The sequence below is a fragment of the Bos grunniens genome, chromosome 6 (assembly GCF_055505025.1).
Source record: "Bos grunniens cultivar Pamir isolate PY7600 chromosome 6, Bosgru_T2T1.0, whole genome shotgun sequence".
Taxonomy (NCBI): Eukaryota; Metazoa; Chordata; class Mammalia; order Artiodactyla; family Bovidae; genus Bos; species Bos grunniens.
In genome coordinates this window covers 14,072,056-14,095,804 of record NC_141170.1, presented here as the reverse complement: position 1 = coordinate 14,095,804, position 23,749 = coordinate 14,072,056, and the positions used below count along the sequence as shown (strand labels likewise).

The 23,749-nt window shown below is 43.6% G+C and overlaps 1 protein-coding gene across 3 annotated transcripts in view; it reads left to right on the top strand.

Annotated features, from left to right (window-relative positions):
* EVC2 (EvC ciliary complex subunit 2) overlaps positions 1-23,749 on the top strand; it is a 161,911-nt gene that overhangs the window by 79,019 nt on the left and 59,143 nt on the right. For all 3 annotated transcript variants that reach the window (XR_015165167.1, XM_086404830.1, XM_086404829.1), the window contains exons 10-13: positions 7,563-7,887; positions 13,997-14,236; positions 17,996-18,171; positions 21,077-21,236. Coding sequence is in view for 2 of the 3 variants with exons in the window: in XM_086404830.1 (XP_086260956.1) it covers positions 7,563-7,887; positions 13,997-14,236; positions 17,996-18,171; positions 21,077-21,236 (901 nt within the window). In the remaining variant the exon portion in view is untranslated. The remainder of the gene's footprint in view (positions 1-7,562; positions 7,888-13,996; positions 14,237-17,995; positions 18,172-21,076; positions 21,237-23,749) is intronic.

Here is a 23,749-nt window from a genome sequence, read left to right as displayed (position 1 = left end):
TTGAATCTGATCACAATCTATTTGAGTTTATACCAAACTAAAAAACTTAGTGAGTGTGAGAGTGAGTGAGTGAGTGAAAGTTGCTCAGTCATGTCTGACTCTTTGCAACCTCATGGACTGTAGCCCACCAGGCTCCTCTGTCCATGGGATTTCTCAGGCAAGCATACCAGAATGGGTTGCCGTTCCTTCTTCAAAGGATCTTCCCAACCCAGGGATTGAACCTGCATCTCCTGCTTTACAGGTGGTTCTTTCCTATCTGAGCCACCAGGCTTATGGTTTATCATAACTTTACCCAGCGTTTCACTCACACACAGTGATGACTTACTTAACCTGCCATTACAATTTTGACAGTGAGGACTCCCAGGAGGTCTTTTCCCCTAAATATCCATTGTCCAGGCCCTCGAATCCACTGGATATAAATATGATTTATAGTCCCTGCATGGAATCTTGCTACAGTAAAATGCCATGGAAATTGGCTCCTATGAGGAAAATTTCAGTGTCACCAATACTCAGTTGGTTTTCATGGGTCTATTATGCTTATTATGCTTACATCAGCCAACTTGAAGACACTGGATTTATACTGTAAAAAATGGTCATGGCCATTTCATTTTCCTTCCTTATGAATTACCTTCCATGTTAATGAGTCCTCTTTCTCATTCAGGAGAACATTTTTTGCATCAAATTTTATCCTAATTTCGTCCTGACACCTTACTTGCCATTTGGTGAGAACTTGATTAATTTTTATATGAAATAAATAAGGAAAAAGACACTCATGTTATTTTCTCTCTTTTATCATCAGTAGCTGATCAAAGTATTTATCTGTTCTTGGATAATTTCAGCTGTGCCATTTCTTTTAGAAAGATGTTATCATAGACAAGCCCATTCATACATTTTAATGGCTTATATTTATGAAGTGCTTCCTCTGTGCTGGTCATTGTTCTAATTCCCATGTGAAGTCACTCATTTTTAAGAGGGCTATTGCTTGTACAGGGAGTATGTGTAGCAAAACTGGCCTGAGCAAATCCCTCCCCCTCTAAAGTACAGTGACAAGGTGACATTTCTGTGACCTGAGCAAAGGAATGTTCCCTAGGAATTGTGTGTGTGTGTGGTCAGTAGCATCCACCTCTTTGCAACCCCGTGAACTATAGCCTGCCAGGCTCCTCTGTCCATAGCATTTTCCAGGCAAGAATACTGGAGTGGGTTGCCATTTTCTACTCCAGGGGATTGTCCTAACCCAGGTATCGAACCCTAGTCTCTTGTGTCTCCTGTACTGGCAGGCAGATTTTTTACCACTGTGCCACCTGGGAATCCCAAATGAATGTTCCCTAGGAAAGCAGGTTTAAATCTTGCCAACTCTGCCAACTTTGTGAAGTAGTAGAGAATTTTAAGAATCTCAGTCCAGGCTGTGTAACTTAAAATGTCTTTGTTTCCTGGAAGCATTTGAGAATTTGTGGGGGAGGGTTGGAAAAATATGTGTATTTCACTGTCTAAATAATTGTAAGTGCCATAGTGGGTGATGGGAATTTCACCAGTGGACCCGATCCTATATGCCAACTATACATTCTTAATATGCGTTTTGTTCTTCTGTGCCATTTGGGAAATTAACAGATGATCGCTTCATTAATTGCATGCTATTTTAATTGGTTTAAAGGGACATTTTTCTTTCTTTTGTGGCTTTGGAACACCCTGACAGCTCTTATTGTTGCTGCTTCTGAGCATTTATCCATGGTGATTAACATTAATACTATTAAAACAGAATGTGCCTGTGAACCTGTGTTCCCAGGCAGTCAGAAAGGGTGAGCTGTGAGGACCGACTCTCTTCTGAAGCCAGTTTCCCGGGGGAGAGAATAGTACAGAATAAGGAAATTCCTGCATATAGAAGCGACACACTGCCAGACTCCGTGCATTTTCTATTTCTTACGTCTTTTAACCGTGAACAACCACCTGTGAGGACAGTCCCTGTGAGGTGATGGGGAAACTAAGTCCTGTACCCAGCTTGCTTAAGCTCAGAAGTGGTGTAACAGTGAAGAATATAGGGACATGGCCTCCCTCCTGTTCATTTCGGTCTTCATGTCCCTAGGAAAGCACTTGCAGTTTATCCAACAGGCAGCCACACATACCAGTTTATAAATGAATGAGTGATGAACGGATGGCAACTCTGCTAAGGTGAATGAGTTTCATATCCAGCTGTATTAAATGACCACAAGCTTGGTAGCTTAAAATAACACAAATGTATTGAGTTGGTCAAAATGTTTCCGTAGGCTAGTACAGAAAACTCAAACAAACTTTTTGGCCAACCCAATATTATAATTCTGGAGGTCAAAGTCCAAAATGGGCCTCCCTCGGAAATATCAGGGGCTTCTCTGGTGGCCCAGATAGTAAAAAATCTGCCTGCATTGCAGGAGACCCAGGTTTGACCCCTGGGCCAAGAAGATCCCCTGGAGAAGGGAATGGCTACCCACTCCAGTATTCTTGCCTGGACAATTCCATTGACAGGGGATCCTGGTGGGCTACAGTCCATGGGATCACAAGGAGTCGGAAATGACTGAGCGACTTAATACATTCATTTTCCCTTTTCAGGAAATATCAAGGTGTCAGCTGTAGGAAGAATCCATTTCCTTGGCTTTTCCAGCTTCTTGGAGCTCCTCACATTCCTGCCTTGTGGCCCCTTCGTTCATCTTCAAAGCTGACTATCTCATCACTTCTGCCTCTGCTTCTTTCATCACATCTCCCTCTGATTCCCACTCCTCCTCTGCCTCCCTCTTCCACTTTTAAAGACCTTGTTATCAATTTCTGTTGTAAGGTGGGCTGATTAAACAGCCTGAATTCGAATCTGCAGCCTTTACCATATCACCTAACAGATTCATAGCTTCTGGGAATTAGGACGTGAACATCTCTGGGGGTGACGTTGTTTTGTCTATCACACAAAGCTTCGTTAAAGGTGTGAAATCGATCTTGCCTGTCTCATAGAGAAGTCATTTATTTCTGAACCTGTGAACCACGGTTTGTTTGGCTCCTTGGATGTTTAACCGTGCACGCATCACCTGGAGGCATCTCTTTGCTTCTTCCTTGCTTTGTAACCCGCAAAGTGCTCTCTGCCCGTGCCATGCTCAGTAAATACCTGTTGAGGAAATGAAGGAATGAAATGGACGAGCTTTTGTTTAAAATTAGGTTGATTTGGTCTAAAGGACGTAGGAACCATTTTGATCTAAAACGGTAAAATTTGAGCATTAGAAAGAGTGGCTGGACTCTTAAGACTTCCATAGGCCACACTCCACCCCTTCTGTGTCATTCAAGGACAGAGCGTAGCATTCATGTCCTCTGAGTGCAGCGTTAGACATTCTTCTGTGGGTGCCCTTGTCTCAGGTCACACTGCAGCCTGTACCTATCTTTGAGGTGTTTTCTCCCCAAGTCACACAGCACTGGTGCAAGGAGATTCAGTCCACATCAGGCAAGTGTGGGAGCTTTCTTAACTTAAATGCTTTTTACCCCACAGTTGCCAGCATCTTCTGTAGGAACTCATGGGCATAGCTTCCAGCGTTCCACAAGGGAACCTATGCAAGCATAGGTCCAAGAATGACCTTATTCAGGGACGTTCAGAGGATGCTTCCCTATTCAGAATGTATGGTTCATTTACAAGTCCTTCCATCCAGATGTAATTTATCAATCAGACATCATTTTTATAATAAGCCATGTCGCCTAGTATCACATTTGATGTTCTTGGCCTTCTGAGGTTTTCAGGTAAAAGTTAGCCAAAGCTCAGGTTCTCAGGGAGTTGGGAAAAGTTTTATTAATCTTTTGCTCTCATACCAAAACCAACAAGCAAATACACCAATATATAGACTCCCAACTCATTTGTCACCATTGGAGGTTGCTGTGACACCAACTCTTTAATTAGCAAAGACTCAAACATCTATCCTAATTATGAGCTTTATGTCAGAGTAACTGCATTGTTGAGGAAAGAAAGTCCTTCTTTTTGAAGAATTACAGCTTAAAAAATATAGAAGAAATGATAGAATTAGAAACTGTGATTTTTTTTTTCAACCCCTAACGATGTCATGGATCTAGCTAACAATTACAATGCATATTGAAACCATTAGGTGAAAGGTTAATAGGGAATTTCCTGGTATAGGGATCTTGCTGGCACCACTCAAACCTTTGATCCACCTTTGTATTTTGTAGAGTCATACACCCATAGTGTGACTCTACAGGAAACACATGTTACCACCACTAATGGTACGTTTTCGAAAACAAATTGAATCTGACTCCAATCAAGACCTTAGATCTAACTAATAGTTTGTGGAAAAACAGAGGACAGAAAAACCATGACACCCTTGGAAGCAATCAGCCAATTCCAGAATGTTGGTGATTCTGCAGGATAAATGACCTGGTTTTCCCAACAAATCAGTGGCATGCAAAGGAAAATGGAAGGGTAGAATGATATAGTCTAAAGAAGACTTAGTCAACATTGTCAGATTTTGTTTGGTTCTTGAATTAGACTTTCCACTATAATTTTTTGGGACACTTGAGGTAGTTAAAATAGTGACTAATGCTAATTGTTGGAATTATTGTTAACATTTCAAATATGATAGGGTTAAATGATATTTAATATGATAATGACATCAAGATTTGGTAAAACTGATAAACATAAACATATATATACATATATAGAAATACATATGCACTTATGTGTGTATGTATACATACACATTCACTTTTGTGTATGTGTATTTATAGTGTGTGTGTGTGTGTGTGTGTGTGTGTGTGTGTGTGTGCTTAGTCATTTCTGACTCTTTGCAACTCCACGGACTGTAGCCCGCCAGGCTCCTCTGTCCGTAGAACTTTCCAGGCAAGAATACTGAAGTGGGTTGCCATTTCCTCTTCCACAGCCTCTTCCAGACCCAAGGACTAAACCCGTGTCTCCTATGTCTTCTACATTGGCAGGCGAATTCTTTACCCCTGTGCCACCTGGGAAGCCTGTATGCTATGCTAAGTCACTTCAGTCGTGTCTGACTCTGTGCGACCCCATAGACAGCAGCCCACCAGGCTCCCCCATCCCTGGGATTCTCCAGGCAAGAACACTGGAGTGGGCTGCCATTTCCTTCTCCAATGCATGAAAGTGAAAAGTGAAAGTGAAGTCGCTCAATCGTGTCCGACTCTTAGCGACCCCATGGACTGCAGCCTAACAGGCTCCTCCGTCCATGGGATTTTCCAAGCAAGAGTACTGGAGTGGGGTGCCATTGCCTTCTCCAGGGAAGCCTGTATACATGTATATAAACATTATATATATATATATTCCTGGTAGTTAACGATACATACTGAGAAAATTCGAAGTAAAATGAAATATCCTGGTTTGCTTTAAAATGCTCAGACTTTGAATAGAGTAGCTAAAACATGATTGGTAAATACTGACAGTTTTCCAAGTTGAATAATGATTACATTGGGAGTCCTACTATTCTACTTTTAAATGCTTAAAAATATCCATAGTAAAGTGTTCTTCAGTTCAGTTCAGTTCAGTCACTCAGTCGTGTCCAACTCTTTGTGACCCCATGAATCGCAGCACGCCAGGCCTTTCTGTCTATCACCAACTCCCAGAGTTCACTGAGACTCACGTCCATCGAGTCAGTGATGCCATCCAGCCATCTCATCCTCTGTCGTCCCCTTCTCCTCCTGCCCCCAATCCCTCCCAGCATCAGAGTCTTTTCCAATGAGTCAACTCTTCGTGTGAGGTGGCCAAAGTACTGGAGTTTCAGCTTTAGCATCATTCCTTCCAAAGAACACCCAGGGCTGATCTCCTTCAGAATGGACTGGTTGGATCTCCTTGCAGTCCAAGGGACTCTCAAGAGTCTTCTCCAACACCACAGTTCAAAAGCATCAATTCTTCGGTGCTCAGCCTTCTTCACAGTCCAACTCTCACGTCCATACATGACCACTGGAAAAACCATAGCCTTGACTAGACGGACCTTTGTTGGCAAAGTAATGTCTCTGCTTTTGAATATGCTATCTAGGTTGGTCATAACTTTCCTTCCAGGGAGTAAGCGTCTTTTAATTTCATGGCTGCAGTCACCATCTGCAGTGATTTTGGAGCCCCCCAAAATAAAGTCTAACGCTGTTTCCACTGTTTCCCCATCTATTTTCCATGAAGTGATGGGACTGGATGCCATGATCTTCGTTTTCTGAATGTTGACTCTTATGTTTTACAGTCAGATGCTATTTTCTATCAAATTAGTAAAAATGTTTAAGTAGAGGGACAGGTGAAATAAGGACCCTACTGCGTTGATGGGGAGTTTTTCTGGAAAGTGGTTTTAGCATGATGTCCTAGGAGACTTAAAAATCTTGGTCACATCTGACCCACATTTGATACTCTTTGTGAAAATAATACTGAAGAGATCATCGTGAATACCAAAAACTCTTTACAAAGGATGTTTACTTCAGATTATTTTAGATTTTGAATTTTTCGAGTAACCCAAATGTGCAGCACTAGAAGAATGATTCATTGAATCATGGTACACCGCATCATGAGATATTTTTCAACCATTATGAAAGAAACTTTTGCAGCTTTTAAATACCATTTAAAGATGCCTGCTATAGTAGTAACTGGAAAAAGGACAAACTTGTACTTGGATCTGTGTAACTAAAATATGTGCAGAGAAAAGAAACCGGAAGCAAATACAACAAAATGCTTTCCTTGGTTCTGATTGGGTGGTGGACCTACAGTCAATGAAGTCTTTTTGTGTGTTTTTATTATTTTCCAGATTTTTCTACTGTGAACATAAATTAATTTTGTCCTTTGTATCTTTTAATAGTTTTATAGAGGTATAGCTGAGATACCATAAAATTCAGTCACATTGAAGACAGGCTCATGTATATGTGTATCTTTAGTTGTCACAATCAAGTTTCAGAATCTGAGACCCTGTGAAGTATCTCACAATATTTCCTGAGTAGACTTCATTTTTAGAGCAGTTTTAGATTTACAGAAAAACTGAGAAAATAGTACAGAGAGTTTGTACATATCCTGTACGCAGATTCCCCTGTTATTAAAATCTTCCATACCTACGGCACATTTGTTAAAAATAATGAACCAATAACTTTATTATTAATTAAGCTCTATTTAGATTTCCCTAGTTTTTCATGTCCTTTTTATGTTTCAGGATTCCATACAGGATACCACGTTACATTTAGTTGGCACACCTATAAATTAATTTTTAATTGGAAAGAAGTAAACTTTAATTTTTAAATTCTCCAAATATTTAACCATTTTCTCGTAGTCTTGTTGATGTTGTTGATTTATGGCTTGTTGAGAAAGACCATGTCTTATATTAGTTATATTCCATGTCATTTCCAACATGGTTGGAATTTTATTAAGTAAGATTCTGCTACTTTATTCACCGTCGTTTTGTAACTGGTTGGAGTAGAAGAGGAGAAAAGGAGAGAAAAGGAGAGAAAAGGAAAAAAGAAAGACCTTGCCCACACATAATTGGAAAACCTCAGCGCTCTGAGGGACCTTTGGTTTCTGTTGCAATTTGATGTAATGGAATTCTCTTGACCTTTGTGTTTCCCAGGTTGGAAATTGCAACCCTAAATCGGGCAGACTCAGATCTGGAAGCTTGTCGAACTCAAATCAGCAAAGATATCATTGCTCTTCTGCTGAAAAATCTGACCAGCAGTGGCCAGCTCTCCCCTCAGGTGGAGAGGAGGATGGGTGCTGTGTTCAAAAAGCAGTTTCTGTTGCTGGAGAAAGAAATTCAAGAGGAGTATGATCGGAAGATGGTGGCTCTGACAGCTGAGTGTGACCTGGAAACAAGAAAGAAGACAGAAAGCCAGTACCAGAGGGAGATGGCAGCCATGGAGGAAGCAGAAGAGGTGCTGAAACGTGTTAGTGAGAGGGTAAGGCAGCTTTGAAAGGGAGGCTTTCTTTTGCCTCCCTCCTTCCTCTTAGGGATTCATCATTTACCCATCCATCCCTTTTATCCATCCATCCATCCATCCATCCATTCTCCCCACCTGCCACCCTTCCATCTATCCCATCTACTCATTCATCCATCCATTTATTCACTCACGGCTCATCCATGCTTCTGTCCATCCAACTCCCAACCTATCCATCCATCCACCTACCACCATTCTATCTACTTGTCCATCTACACATCCATCCATCCATCCATCCATCCAACCACCCAGAATTCATTTAGAAAGATTTACTGATCACTTCTGTCTAGGCAGTGAAGGTGCAGAGAACATTGAGACATGGTTCTTGCATTTGAGAAGTTCATAGTCTAATGAAGGATCCTCACGTATAACAAGTGTGACTTCATTCAGCTGTGTTATAATGTTCAAGTGCCGGGGGGGCCATGGGGCAAGTCGAAAGGCTTCATTCTGGGAAAGCATAGCTCAGGGGGCTGTGATGTCAGTGCACGTGTGTCTGTCTGGATTGCACTGTACTGGATCATGGTTCTCTCTCCAGTACGGGCTCTGAACCAGACAAGCCTGGACTCCCCTCTGCTCCTGAAGGCCCTGATTACTTCTGTAAGTCTGTGAATCAAGGCCAAGGGCACCGGCCTCTTCGAGTGGCTGGGAAAAGTAATGCAGGAAAGGAGTCCCTGGGCCTGGGCTACAGAAGGCTCTCCTGCACAGTGCGGGGTCTGGGAGTTCTGATCCGTCAGCCTTCGCAGGGCTGGCCTCTGTTGATCAGAGACCAGCTCTCATTTTTTTAGAGAGTGTCAGTTGCTATCTTGAAAGGAATCATGCCACAGTGTTTTTTCCCCAAGTGTACCAAATCCAGCCTGATTTCTTCCTTCCTTCATGAAAGAGATGGCTGGTTGGCTCTGGTGACTTGAGCCCACATATCCTAATCCATCGGGCGGGAGGAGGGAGTCTAACCTCTACTTAGGAACAAGCTTCTCGACTCCTAACGTCCATTCCCCAGACTGGTGGCTGTGCACAGAATTCCCCAGAAGTGAGGAGAGCTCTTGGGGTGATGCCTCCTGGCTCTCACATGGTCACCTGTGGTCAGACCGTGGACCGGGCAGTAAAGAAGAGAGGAGTGATTTACGCTATCTCGCTCCCACCCACTCCCCTGCAACTGGGGTCCCTTCACCTCAACACCCATCTCATTTTAGGGATGAGAAAATAAGTGTGACTTATCTTCTGTTTGGCTCCTGTATGAATTTCCTGCAGCTGCTGTAACAAATGGCCACAGACATAGTGGCTTAGAACAGTTCACAGAAATTCATTCTCTCACAGTTCTGGAGGCCAGAAGTCCAAAATCACGGTGTCAGCTGGACGTGCCCGCTCTGAAATCTCTTGGGGAGAAATCCCCCCCACCCCCGCCTCTTCCAGCTTCTGGTGGCTCCAGGCATTCCTTGGCTTGTGGCCACAGCCCTCCAATCTTAAGCTCTGTCTTCACATGCCCCTTGACGCTGTCACCTTCTCTTCTATCTCTTATAAGGACACTCATCTTTTGATATAGGACTCACCCAAATAATCTAGGATGACCTCACGAGATCTTTAAGTACATCTGCAAAGACCCTGCTTTCAAGGACGATCACATTCACCAGGTGCTGGAGTTAGAAGGTGGATGTATCTTTCTAAGGAGGGGGCACGGTTTAGCTCACCGTGGCTCCCCTAGCTGACCACACTCTCTGATCTCCATCCATGACTTTACAGGTCAGGACCGTGTTTCCTTGAGCTCAGCACTTAAAAAGAATGCATTATATACAGTTAGTGATTCAGTCCCAAACAGCCTCATTCTCTCTCTCTCTCTTATTTCCTAAATTTGTTCTAATTTTTTTTTTGATAAAAATAATATGCGTTCAATAAAGAAGGCTTGAGAAGGACTGGAAAGCAGAGATCAGCAAGCTGGGACCCAAGAGTCCAATCCTGCCTGGCCTTCTTTTGTCTGACCCTTGAGAACGGTTTCTTCATTTTTAAAGAATTACAAAAAATAAAAACAAAACAAAAAAGAATATGTGGCAGAGACCCGATGTGTCCTGCAAAGCCTAAAATATTTATCTTGTTCTTTACTGAATGCTTGCCAACTCCAGCTCCACAGCATAAAAAGAAGTCCTCCCTTCCAAAAAAAATTGAAACCCATCTGACCACTCAACAGCAGACCAACATTCGTTCAGCCTGTTTGTTGAGTTCTACTGTGTCTCAGCCTGGAGATATAGCTATGTTAAAGGGCCCCCACTCCTGTCCTAGGATTTCAGCATAAGCCCTTTGTTTTAAATATATTTTCTTACAGAGTGAAGTTTATGCAGTTCACTAACAGTATATCATGCTTGTTTCCACTCACCATCACAGTACAGTTTCTGATTTCATGAAATGCTCTCACGCTTAGTTAGCATTCACTGTGGGCCAAGAATTGGTCTAAGCTCATCACCTGGACCTTCTCTTCAAATATTCACACTCACTCAGGGAGGTGGAAATTGATAGGATCCCATGTTTATAGGTAAGGAATCAGATGCTGTAGGACATGTGGCTGGACCAAGATTCACGCAGGCAGCTCATCCCAGCAATTGCACCTCACAGACGCCCGGGGCGATGCAGTTTGAAGTGTTGGGTCATTATTTCCACTGGCCGTTGGGAGCATGGAGAAGGGGTGACACGCAGTGTCTTCCTGCTTCATCCATGCAGGGGCCAATGGGAGGGGACTATCCCTCTGGATCCCCCAGGCCACCGTGTGCAGAGACCAGTCTCTTTATTTAAGCCAATCTGCTTCCAAAAATACCATATGAACGGCAAAAGGTAATAGAGCTATTTCCCTTCCAGTCTGTTCAAACCATTCCATCTTAGAAAACTATTGACAACCTTGTACTTATCTGTTCATTTATTATAGTCACCTTTAGATAAAAATGCATGAAAATATATCAGTCATATTATTCCTCCAAAAATTTGCTTTAAAAAAAACCGAAATGGGCAGTATCAGTTTTCTTGAGTAAAGTTTAGGAATTCCAATAATTAGTATAGCAGTGAATTCTGTTCACATTGAAAGACCTATGTAATCCCAAACAGTTTTCAAAGCATTTCTCCAAGGAGAGACTCTTGGGAGGTCAGTGCTGACCATGGACTCTGAGCGCGGGTGGCTTAGGTTTAGATCTCACTCTGTTCCTCCAGGGGCATTGTTCAGGCTCCCTGGGTCTTGGTTTCCCCATCCTTAAACTGGGGATAATGATGACGCCTGTCGTATAGAACAGTTAATATTAATACTTGTGTAGGACTTAGACCAGAACTTGGCACTGTTGGCCCTGTTCTATACGGTGTTTATCATGATTCATCATTTTGTGTAACTTTAAAGAAGCCCATGGCATAAAACAGTCAGCCTGTGAAATCTTTTCAGTTTGAGCTGGGGAAACAGAAGCCCAGAGGGGAAGTGACTTGCCCAGCTTCCTGAAAGCAGCCACTGGCCATTCAGGGTATGTGCTGTGTACCAGGACTCTTTTCCAGATCTGCCAGCTTCCCAGCTGCTTGGAGAAGAGGCAGCACCAGCACCACCTGCCCTGAGCTCCCTGAGGTCTCATAACTCCTCTATATGTATGCTTAAGGAAGAACTGCCTTACATGCAAGAACTCTTACACTGTAACAACCCCTGGTGGATTTACTTCTATAAAACATTTTTACAATTTGCCCAGCTTTTTAAATTGAGTACAGGGAGTGTCATTTAGTACAGTCATAATTTCTGGATACAGTTTCACATTTTTAAAGGTATAGTTCAATTCAGTTCAGTCACTCGGTCATGTCCGACTCTTTGTGACCCCATGGACCACAGCACACCAGGCTTCCTCCCCTGTCCATCACCAACTCCCAGAGCTTGCTCAAACTCATATCCATCAAGTCGATGGTGCCATCCAACCATCTCATCCTCTGTTATCCCCTTCTCCTCTTGCCTTCAATCTTTCCCAGCATCAGGGTCTTTTCCAATGAGTCAGTTCTTTGAATCAGGTGGCCAAAGTATTGGAGCTTCACCTTTAGCATCAGTCCTTCCAATGAATATTCAGGACTGATTTCCTTTAGGATAGACTGGTTGGATCTCCTTGCAGTCTAAGAGACTCTCAGAAGTCTTCTCCAACACCACAGTTCAAAAGCATCAATTCTTTGGCCCTCAGCTTTCTTTATGGTCCAACTCTCACATCCATACATGACTACTGGAAAAACCATAGCTTTGACTAGACAGATCTTTGTCAGTAAAGTCAAGTCTCTGCTTTTTAATATACTGTCTAGGTTGGTCATAGCTTTTCTCCCAAGAAGCAAGCATCTTTTAATTTCATGGCTGCAGTCACCATCTGCAGTGATTTTGGAGCCCAAGAAAATAAAGTCTGTCACTGTTTTCATTGTCTCCCCATCTTGATGGTGTAGAGTCAGGGTAAATAGCAGTTGCCAGAATAGCCTGCCACAGGCCTGTGATTCTTGAGCCAGGATTGAAGTGCCCTGTCCTGGTCCATGTCCTCCAATCCCTCCATGCAGGTTGCTTTTTCAGGCATTTGAAGCCAAAGGATAAACATGCCTCATTTATCTGAAAAGTCTATTTTAGTGAAAAGTTCAGTAGGGAGTTGTGGTGAATGACCATTATATTAATGTGTCTTTAAAAATGCACATATGTTGCCAGTTTAAAATATAAAAATTTGGATAAAAACCCAGACTTTCAGCTTCTCTTTAAAAAAAAATGGGAAGATGTGGCTACACCAAGTGCATAGTCCTGCAGAGCCTCCCTTGGTGGGTTGACTGGCTGGCCCTGTAGGCAGGGCTTTCTGTCTCCACCTTGCCCCACTCCCCACCACTCTAGTGTGTCCCATGCCAGGCCACTTCACATGACCTCTGCTGGTTGGCAGGCCTGGGAAGGGGTGTCCTTTGCTTTAGACTTTAGTCTCTCATCTGTGCCTCAGGGGAACTGAACTGGAGCAGGAGATGAACGCATTTCTGTGGATTGTGGGAGTGACAGTCTTATCATCTTCAAAGTTTATGTCCCCTGAAAAGGAGGGGATTCATGTGATGTCTATACCAGGGGCCAGGGATCTTGGGGTCTTCTTAGAATTCTGCCCCTGCAGGTGGGATTACTAACATGCCCTCCTGCAGCATGGGTCTCTGAGATGATGGGAGTGCAGATGCATCAGGAGCTCAGTGAAAGTGTGTCCCCTGCCTTCTCTCTGGACCGTAGAAAGTGCAGGCATCCCAGAAGCCACTTCTTACCTCCTGTTTGCCTCCCTTTTACACAAATGATCTCAGCTTGGGCCTGATCACTGGTATTTTTCTCTTCAACTAAGTTAAGAATGAAAGATGATGGAAATAAGCTCGAGAGGCCTAACAGCACAGTCCATTGATGTTTCCATTTTGCGGGCTATTTTCAGGCAGTTTGATTTGAAGATTTCAACCCTTATGAATTTTCTTCTTTGAGATGGTTCTGTGTATGTGTGTATACATGTGTGTGTTCCATGCGTGTGTGCACACATGTGCTTGCATGTGCATGTGTGCGTGTGTAAGTGTATCGCTCTGTGTGCGTATGTGTGTAGCTGTATCTTTGTGCATGTATGTGCACTGTTTGTGGCTGTGAGCATTTATATGCACTGTGTGTGTGCATGTGTATGTTTGCTGGTACATGCATGTGTGCAGTGTGTATGTGTGTGTACGTGTGCATGCATGTGTGTGCTTCTTTGTGTATATGTATGTGCATTTATGTGCACTGTGCATGTGTGTGTTGATGGTGCACGCGTGTGTCCTGTGTGTACATGTGTATTGTGTGTGTGCATGTATGTGTGTGCATGTCTATGCATTATTTCTGGGTGTGTTTATGTGCGCTATGCGTGTGTATATGTGTGCATGTATATATGTACATCACTGGCGGGTGCATTTATGTGCGTTGTGCGTGTGTGTTGGGACATGTATGTGTGCTGTGTGTACACATTTGCACACACATATACATGTGTGTGCTCACATGTTGCGTGCATGTGCCTGTACACACCCGGCTGGTGTGTCACCCCCCACACATTCCCTCTTTTCTCCGCAGTCCGCCATCGAGTGCAGCAGCCTCCTGCGGACCCTGCACGGCCTGGAGCAGGAACACCTGAGGAGGTCGCTCGCTCTACAGCAGGAGGAGGACCTTGCCAAGGCCCACAGGCAGCTGGCCATTTTCCAGAGGAACGAACTGCACAATATCTTTTTTACCCAGATAAAAAGTGCTATTTTCAAAGGCGAGCTGAAGCCAGAGGCAGCAAAAATGCTGCTGCAAGATTACTCTAAAATACAGGTAATGCCTCCAATGAGGCTCCCTCTGATGGAGGAGTCATTTTCCTGAACTGTTTCACTAAATGTCTCCTCTCCCCGAGTTAAGTCCTGTCTCTTCTTTTGTGCTGGGTTCCAGTGAACTAACCTCATCTTCCTTCCACCTCTTGATGTAGAGGGTGACTTTCCGGTAAGCAGGGAAAATAAATGGTGGCTTGAAGCACAGGCCCTGGACTCAGGCTCACCTGGACCCGAATTCTAGCTCCACCACCTGTCAGCTCTGTCAACTAAAGCAAATTGCCAAGTGTCTCTGAGTCTGTTGCCTTATCTGTAAAATGGAAGTAATAGAGTCCCCATACTAAAAGTGGCATGATGCAGATTTAATCAAATTCACAGAAAGCCAGTGCTTGGCACAATATAGGTTTAATATATATAGCAGTTAAAAGTAGAAATGTGTGAGTGCATATATGTACGTGTGTGTGTGCACATGTGTGGTGATGTGTGCCTAGGGCTTATGATCTCTGTCTTCATAGGCTTGGGTGAATTTGTGGGTGTTTGTGCATGGAAGCTTGAGTGTCATTAATCCAGAAAGAATGAATTCCTAGATGACTGTGCAAATACTGGGTTGGCCAAAAAGTACATTTAGGTTTTTTTGTAACATTTTAAGCCAAACGAATTTTTTGGCCAAACCTACCAGACCACCTGACCTGCCTCTTGAGAAACCTATATGCAGGTCAGGAAGCAACAGTTAGAACTGGGCATGGAACAACAGACTGGTTCCAAATAGGAAAAGGAGTATGTCAAGGCTGTATATTGTCACCCTACTTATTTAACACAGAGTACATCATGAGAAATGCTGGGCTAGAAGAAGCATAAGCTGGAATCAAGATTGCCGGGAGAAATATCAATAACCTCAGATATGCAGATGACACCACCCTTATGGCAGAAAGTGAAGAGGAACTAAAAAGCCTCTTGATGAAAGTGAAAGAGGAGAGTGAAAAAGTTGGCTTAAAGCTCCACATTCAGAAAACAAAGATCGTGGCATCTGGTCCCATCACTTCATGGGAAATAGATGGGGAAACAGTGGAAAGAGTGCCAGACTATTTTTTTGGGTTCCAAAATCACTGTAGATGGTGATTGCAGCCATGAAAATAAAAGACGCTTACTCCTTGGAAGAAAAGTTACGACCAACCTAGATAGCATATTGAAAAGCAGAGACATTACATTGCCTACAAAAGGTCCATCTAGTCAAGGCTATGGTTTTTCCAGTGGTCATGTATGGATGTGAGAGTTGGACTATGAAGAAAGCTGAGCGCCGAAGAATTGATGCTTTTGAACTGTGGTGTTGGAGAAGACTCTTGAGAGTCCCTTGGACTGCAAGGAGATCCAACCAGTCCATTCTAAAGGAGATCAGCCCTGGATGTTCTTTGGTAGGAATGATGCTAAAGCTTAACCTCCAGTACTTTGGCCACCTCATGCGAAGAGTTGACTCACTGGAAAAGACTCTGATGCTGGGAGGGATTGGGGGCAGGAGGAGAAGGGGACGACAGAGGATGAGATGGCTGGATGGCATCACTGACTCGATGGACGTGAGTCTCAGTGAACTCCAGGAGTTGATGATGGACAGGGAGGCCTGATGTGCTGCGATTCATGGGGTCTCAAAGAGCCGGACATGACTGAGGGACTGAACTGAACTAATAGTTTATATGAGACTGTCAGTAGTTTTACGAGGCCTGCCTAAGGTCTTTAACCTGCACCTGTATGTGTATGCTTAGTCGCTCAGTCATGTCCAACTCTTTGTGACCCCATGGACTGCAGCCTGCCAGGATCTCTGTCCATGGAGATTCTTCAGGCAAGAATACTGGAGTGGGTTGTCATGCCCTCCTCCAGGGAGATCTTCCCAACCCAGGGATGGAACCCAGGTCTCCCGCACTGCAGGCGGATTCTTTTCTGTCTGAGCCACCAGGGAATGAATGAAATCACTGGTGTGCAGTAACACACCGGAGTTCTGGTCCTGACTCAGGCCCTGTGAGTAAGGGCTGTGACAGAGCAGAGCCATCCCAGGAGGAGACCAGTGGCCCTCGTGAGCCTTCTGGGAAGAGAGGACCCCTCTCTGAAGGTACTGGACATCTGAGCATGAAGAGAACTAGCCAGGCTCTCCTTTTTCCTCTTGGTTTTTCCCACTAAAACTTTAGGAGAATAAGTAAACTCCCGGGTAGGTATTCAGACCCTAGCGCATCCCTTAGGGATGAATAGACTTTGCTGCCCGTTTACTTACTCCTCATGATGAGCTGTGTCTGACTCCCCATGTCAAGAAGTACATGTGTTATTGTTCATAAGACTGGGGACAGAAAAGTAACAGCTGTGGTGATAGTGCCATGGCACAGACACGTTGGTATCTGAGGACCCCGACTCTGAGCTTCCTGACATAAGGGCTCAGATCAGCCAACTCACGGGATCCAGCTCCGTGGAGGATGGAAATACCATCTCAGTGTTCCTATTGTGTTGACCTGCTGCCAGGAACTCTTAAGGAGAAGCTGGCCTTTGGACACATCCCATTGACCATTCCACTCTTCATTGTCTGGAGAGTGCAAATCCTCAGGTGTTGGACCTGGAAAGATTATAGCTTTTGTATGGAAAGGGGACTGTCCAGGGCCTCATATGTTTCTTTTTGAAGAAGACATTGAACCTCCAAGTAACGCATTGCATGAACAGTATTTCACCTGGAAAAGAGACAACAGAGCCAGTCAGTGAGATAATACACTAAGGCTGATGTTTTAATTACTGCAGGTCTCATTTCTGCTGGTTTAATTATGGCTCATCTAATTACTGTGCTACTGGTTGAAGTTGGATTTGTGAGACAACCACTACTGAGCTAGAGCACAGGTCCTGGAATCAGATGGCTGAGGTTCAAAGCCTTGCTCAGTCGTTTACCAGCTGTGTGATGTGGACTCAGTTTCCTCATCTGTGAAATGGGAATAATAGAATCCTCTCCCTGGATTAAGTTAGAAAAGACGAGAAACACTCTGGGTCCAGTGCCAGGCCCAGAAGAAGCACCCAGTGTGTGCTAGGCTATTATTACTCTCGTGTGCTTGCTTGGGTTTTTATGCATTTTGCAAATTCTGAGAATTTCTTGCTACTCTGTGACCAGACTCATCTCATGTCCTTGCTGAATGTGAGGGTGCTGGGGTCAGAGCCAGTGGTGATATATCCCAGAACTTCAGCATCTGATGTGATGCTGTGTTTGGGGAACTTCAGAGGTGTGTTTGGGGAACTTCAGAGGTGTGACCACATGTGGCTGAAGGACACCTGAGTAAAATGTACATTCCATTCCTAAGGCAGCAGAATTGTTTTATAAGACTTTACCATCTGGGTCTTGAATGCACTTTTCAAAGCCCTTTTAAAAAAAATAATTTCTGTTTTAAATTTATTTTTAATTGGAGGATAGTTACTTTACAATGTTGTATTAGTTTCTGCTATTACAGCAATATGAATCAGCTATAAGTGTGTGTGTGTGTATATATATATTCCCCTCCCTCTTGAGCCTCCTTCCCAACCCTCTAGGTCATCACAGAACTCCTGAGCTATACAGCAGTTTCCCTTTCCTATTAGTATGTACTTTTCTCTAAGCCTTTGTTCAGGGCTGGGACATTTAAGGTATTCATCTCGGGGCTTTTGTTCCTGTGTATTTTCTTCAGAAAGGAAATGTAATATTTTAAATGACTAGAAAGAATTTTCTCTAAATTTTAATTAGTTATGTTTTCTCGATTTTTTTTAAAAACAGGAGAGTGTCGAAGAGTTAATGGACTTTTTCCAGGCTAGTAAGAGATACCATCTCAGTAAAAGATTCGGCCACAGAGAGTACCTGGTCCAGAATATCCAGTCATCAGAGACCCGTATGCAAGGCCTGCTGAGCACTGCGTCTGCCCAGCTGACCCTCCTCATCCAGAAACACGAGAGGTAAGACTCCTGAACCACCCCAGATAAGGCAGACAGACAGCCTTCCTCCAACATTCCTCATAGAGACCATCTGCTGCTGCTGCTGCTAAGTCACTTCAGTTGTATCTGACCCTTTGCGACCGCCAGGCTCCTCTGTCCATTGGATTCTCCAGGCAAAAGTACTGGAGTGGTATGCCATGCCGTCCTCCAGGGGATCTTCCCGACCCAGGGATGAAACCCATATCTCTTAATCTCCTGCATTGGCAGGTGGGTTCCTAACCACTAACACTTCCTGGGAAGCCCTAGAGACCATCTACTTCTGTTCATTCACTGAATGCACTGGCTACTTGACTTATTTCTTAAGAATTCTCTAGTTAGAAGAATTGTTTGCATGATAGAATTTTAAAAATATAGTAGTCGAGACGACTTTACAATGAGCCAATATGTTCCCATCATCAACTTCAGTAGGTGCCAGCTTGTGGCCAGTCTTGATGTAGCTGTTCATCCTGACCCTGAGTCGTTTTAAAGCAAACCCCTAGCATTTCACTGAGGCATCAGTGGTGGAGGCTTAGAGGAACTGTGTGGTAAGGGCAGCCTGCTTCGTCTTGAGCTCTAGCACACTGCTGGCTCTTGCATTCACCTTTGTTTTTTGTGTTTTGGGTTTTTTTTTAACTAAATTATAGTTGATGTACAGTGTTGAGTTAGTTTTAGGTGTACAGCACATGGATTCAGTTATACATATAAATCAGTGTATCTGCGTGTGTATATATATTCTTTTTCAGAATCTTTTTTATAAGTTATTACAAAATATCAAATATAGTTCCCTGTGTTATACAGTAGGTCCTTGTTGTTTATTTATTTTATATATAGTGGTATGTATATGTTTATCCTAACTTCCTAATTTATCCCTCCTCTCCTCCGCACTTTGGTAATCATAACTTTATTTTCTATATCTGTGAGGCTTTTTCTTTTCGTAAATAAGTCCATTTGTATCTTTTTTTTTAAGATTCCACATGTAAGCACTGTCATATGATATTCGTCTTTCTCTGACTTACTTCACTTACTATGCTAATCTCTAGCTACATCCTTGTTTCTGCAAATGGCATTATCTGCATTATTTCCTTCTGTTTATGGGTGAGTGTATGTATATATGTATGTATATACTACATCTTCTTTATCCATTCATCTGTCAATGGACATTTAGGTTGCTTCCATGTCTTGACCTTTGGAATTAAGTATATACACACAGATGCTTATCTTGGATTCTGGGTACTTTTTCTCAGCAACATTGGGGTACCATGAAGCCAGGTAAATGGTGTTAATCACTGTAGGTTCTAGCCCCTTGACAACATTTTTTTCTAAGCTAGTCTTTGAGACTCAAGATTGTCAACAATGAAATTTATTCTTTGTAGGTTACAAGCTCTAAAATGAATAGGGCCATGATGATAAGGTTGATTTTCTTAGGACAACCATGGTTTTATGATTGGTTCTACTATCTAGCTAATTGTATTAGGACTTTGCAGTGCCCTTGCCCTCTTTGGGCTTCCCTGGTGGCTCAGAGGGTAAAGTATCTGCCTGCAATACAGGAGACCTGGGTTCGATCCCTGGGTCAGGAAGATCCCCTGGAAAAGGAAATGGCAACCCACTCTAGTACTCTTGCCTGGAAAATCCCATGGACAGAGAAGCCTGGTAGACAACAGTCCATGGGATCACAAAGAATTGGACACGACTGAGCGACTTCACTTTCTTTCTTTCACTTTGCCCTCTTTAATGAGGATTCTGTAAAGTGCAAATTATATGAACACTTCCCACCTAAAGATGCTAATAAATTTGTCACTGCAGTTGACTTGACATTCCTGATTCATTTTCACTCTAGTGAAAGAAGCAGCTCTTTGCCATGAGCAGAAGCACCAGACAGCTGGTTGTACTGTTGGGAGCAGTTTCCAGGGAAGTATATTACCTCTGATTTTTAAATACTATTTTAATAGGTTGGCACAGACATATTTCTGAAATGTGTATCTACTGTTCATTCAGGAAGCTTCCATGGAGAATTTACTGTGTGCCAAGCAGGGGCCTCAACCAGGGATGCAACAGACTGGGAACAGTAGTGGTAATATTGACAGCATCTGAAAAAACAGATCCAGTAAGATATGTTTGAGGAATTGGCTCACATGAGTTGGAGGCTGAAAAGTTCCAGGATCTCCATCTGTAAGCTGGAGGCACAGGAAAGCCAGTGGTGTAATTCAGCCAAAGGCCTGAGAACTGGCGGAATCCCAGTCTTAGAGAAGGAGATGAGATGAGATGTCCCAGTTCAACAGCAAGGCAGGAAAAAAGGGGGGATTTCTTATTCCTCCACTTTTTATTCTATTCAGGCCCTGAGTGAACTGGGTGATGCCCACCCACAATGGGGAGAATCAATCTGCTTTATTGAGCCTACCCATTCAAATGCTAATCTCACAAGAAAACACCCTCACAGAGACACTCAAGCGTGATCTTTGATGTGGGCACCCTGGCCAGTCTATCTGATACACAGAATTAACCCTCACACTGAGCTTTCCCTGATTGACCTCTTGGACTTTGCTTGTGCCGTTCGTGTCACCAGGAGGTCCTAGTCCATCATTTCCTCCTGGAAGAGTCTATTTGTTCCACCGTGGTCCTCTGGAATGTTACGTTCTCCAAAAACTCTTCCCCAATTTCTTCCCTGACAGGTGATATCCCTGTGATATTGAGCGTCCTCTACATGCCTCTAAAAAAGATGATCTTTCCCTTCCTGCATTTTAGTAATGTCTTAGCTGCCCGTTATGATGGTGGCGATTTCTCAGATTCAAACCAAACTAATATGGAGATAAACACTCATCTCCAGCATATTCAAGCTGCAGGTGAGTTTGGACACTGCATCAACTAACTCTGCATCTTTTTCATCTAGAGCAGGCTACTTGGATGAAGATCAGATGCAAGTACTCTTGGAGCGGGCTCAAACAGAAGTTTTTTCTATAAAACAGAAGTTGGACAATGACTTGAAGCAGGAAAAGAAAAAACTCCACCAAAAACTAATAATTAAGAGAAGACGGGAGATGCTGCAAAAGGTATATAAGGAATTCTGACATTTATTTTTTGCATAATCATTGTGAACACCTACCAAGTGCCAGGTTCAGTGCCGGGCACTGGCATCAGAAGGCTAGGATCTGAAGGGTGACTGGACAGGCATCCTAAGGCACCATCTGCAGTTGATTGGTAGTGACTCTTTGGAATGCTGTGATAAGGCTTCAGTGGGTCCTCTCCAGCTCAGCAAAGCTGAGGGTTGTGATAGATTAGTAATGTCTGCCAGGACAAGAGACTAGCAGTGCTGGTTCCAGTGAATAATGACTGGTGGCTGCTATAACATTTATGGAGTGTTTACTTAGCACTGTGCTAAGTGTATTATGTATCTTATTTAATTGTTTTATTAACCTGTGAGGTAGATACTACTATTTTCTGTCTTTTTTCTGACAAAGACATTGAACCTGAGAGGGCTTAAGTGTTATGATCTATTTGAGCTACTACAGAAAATACTGTAGACTAGGTGGCTTATAAAGAACAAAAATTGATATGTCGCAGTTCTGGAGGCTGGAAGTCAAGATCAGGGCTCCAGCAAGGGCAGGTTCTGATGGAGACCCTCTTCAGGTTGCAGATGATAGACTCCTTGCTGGTGGAAGAAGTCAGAAGGGTGGAAGGTGGGGAGGGAGCTCTGTGGGTGGGTGTCTGGCCTCTTTTGCAAGGACACTAATTTCATCCAGGGGCTCCATCCTCATTCCCTAAGCTCCTTTCCAAAGCTTCCTCACCTACATCCTCAGAACATGTGTTAGATTTCAACATCTGCATGTTGGGGGAACACAAGCATTCAGATTACAGCACTAAGTAATGAGGTCAAGGTCACATGTTTAGTGATTGGCAGTTGTGGGATTGAGTCCAAGACTGTGTGATGTAGAGTCTCAGCCTTGCTCTTGACGCTAACCTGCTCAGTTTTTTGCCCACCTGGAGAGGGGGCAAACACAGCAAACACAGAAGTGCACCCTGTGCTGTCTTCATGCTCTGGTAGCACAGAAGTCACCGTCACCTGGGGAAGGCTGCACAGAGCAGGTGCAGCTGAACCTGAGTCCTGGGGACAGGGAGCATCTGGTGTGTGCAAGACAGGAGGGACATTACAGGTGGTGGGCAGGCATCTTGTTCAAACGTGAAGGATTCAGGCAAGGGTGCCCTGCTGTGTGTGGAGCTCCAAGAACATGAGGATTGAGAGGGCAGGGGCTGGAGGAGGCACGCCCAGGAAGCAACACCTCTTCAACGAGGGCAGTGTGCTGGGGTGACAGCTGACTTTCATCCGAGGATGAGGGAACACTGAAGTGTCCCTGAACACTGAAGTTTTCAGGAGAAGTGATGCCAAAAACTCAATCTCTGTGCACCAGTGCCGAATCAGAGACAGAGTTTTGGGTGAAATAGAAAAGCAAAGCTTTATTGCTTTGTCAGGCAAAGGAGGACACAGCAGGCCCTTGCCCTGAAAAACTGTGTGTCCCCACCTGGGGGGATTTGGTGAGTTTTATAGCTATACCTTAAGGGCAGTACTGCTGATAAGGATCAGCATGTGTGCAGGACCTGCACTTCTTTAATCTGGCCTCAGGTGGTCTCTTGATGAGCAGGTTATCAAGCTGTCACCTTCTCTGAAATGAAGAATGCTAACATCTTCCATGATGCTGTTAAAGTGCTGCACTCAATACATCAGTAAATTGGAAAACTCAGCAGTGGTGACAGGACTGGAAAAGGTCACTTTCCATTCCAACCCCAAAGAAGGGCAACGCCAAAAAAATGTTCAAAATACTGCACAATTACACTAATCTCGCATTCTAGCAAAGTAGGGCTCAAAATTCTCCAAGCCACGCTTCAACAGTATGTGAACTGTGAATTTCCAGATGTTCAAGCTGGATTTAGAAAAGGCAGAGGAACCAGAGATCAAATTGTCAACATCTGTTGGGTCATAGAAAAAGCAAGAGAGTTCTAGTAAAACATCTACTTCTGCTTTATTGATTATGCCAAAGGCTTTGACTGTGTAGATCATAACAAACTGTGGAAAATTCTTTAAGAGATGGGAATACCAGACCACCTTACCTGCCTCGCAGGTCAAGAAGCAACAGTTCAAACCGGACATGGAACAACAGACTGGTTCCAAATCGGGAAAGGAGTACGTCAAGTCTGTATATTGTCACCCTGCTTATTTAACTTATATGCAGAGTACATCATGCAAAATGGCAGGCTGGATGAAGCACAAGCTGGATTCAAGATTGCTGGGAGAAATATCAATAACCTCAGATATACAGATGAAACCACCGTTAGGGCAGAAAGTGAAGAACTAAAAAGCCTCTTGATGCAAGTGAAAGAGGAGAGTGAAAAAGTTGGCTTAAAACTCAACATTCTGAAAACTAAGATCATGGCATGTGGTCCCATCACTTCATGGCAAATAGATGGTGAAACAATGGAAACAGTGACAGACTTTATTTTCTTGGCCTCCAAAATCACTTGCAGATGGTGACTTCAGCCATGAAATTAAAAGATGCTTGCTCCTTGGAAG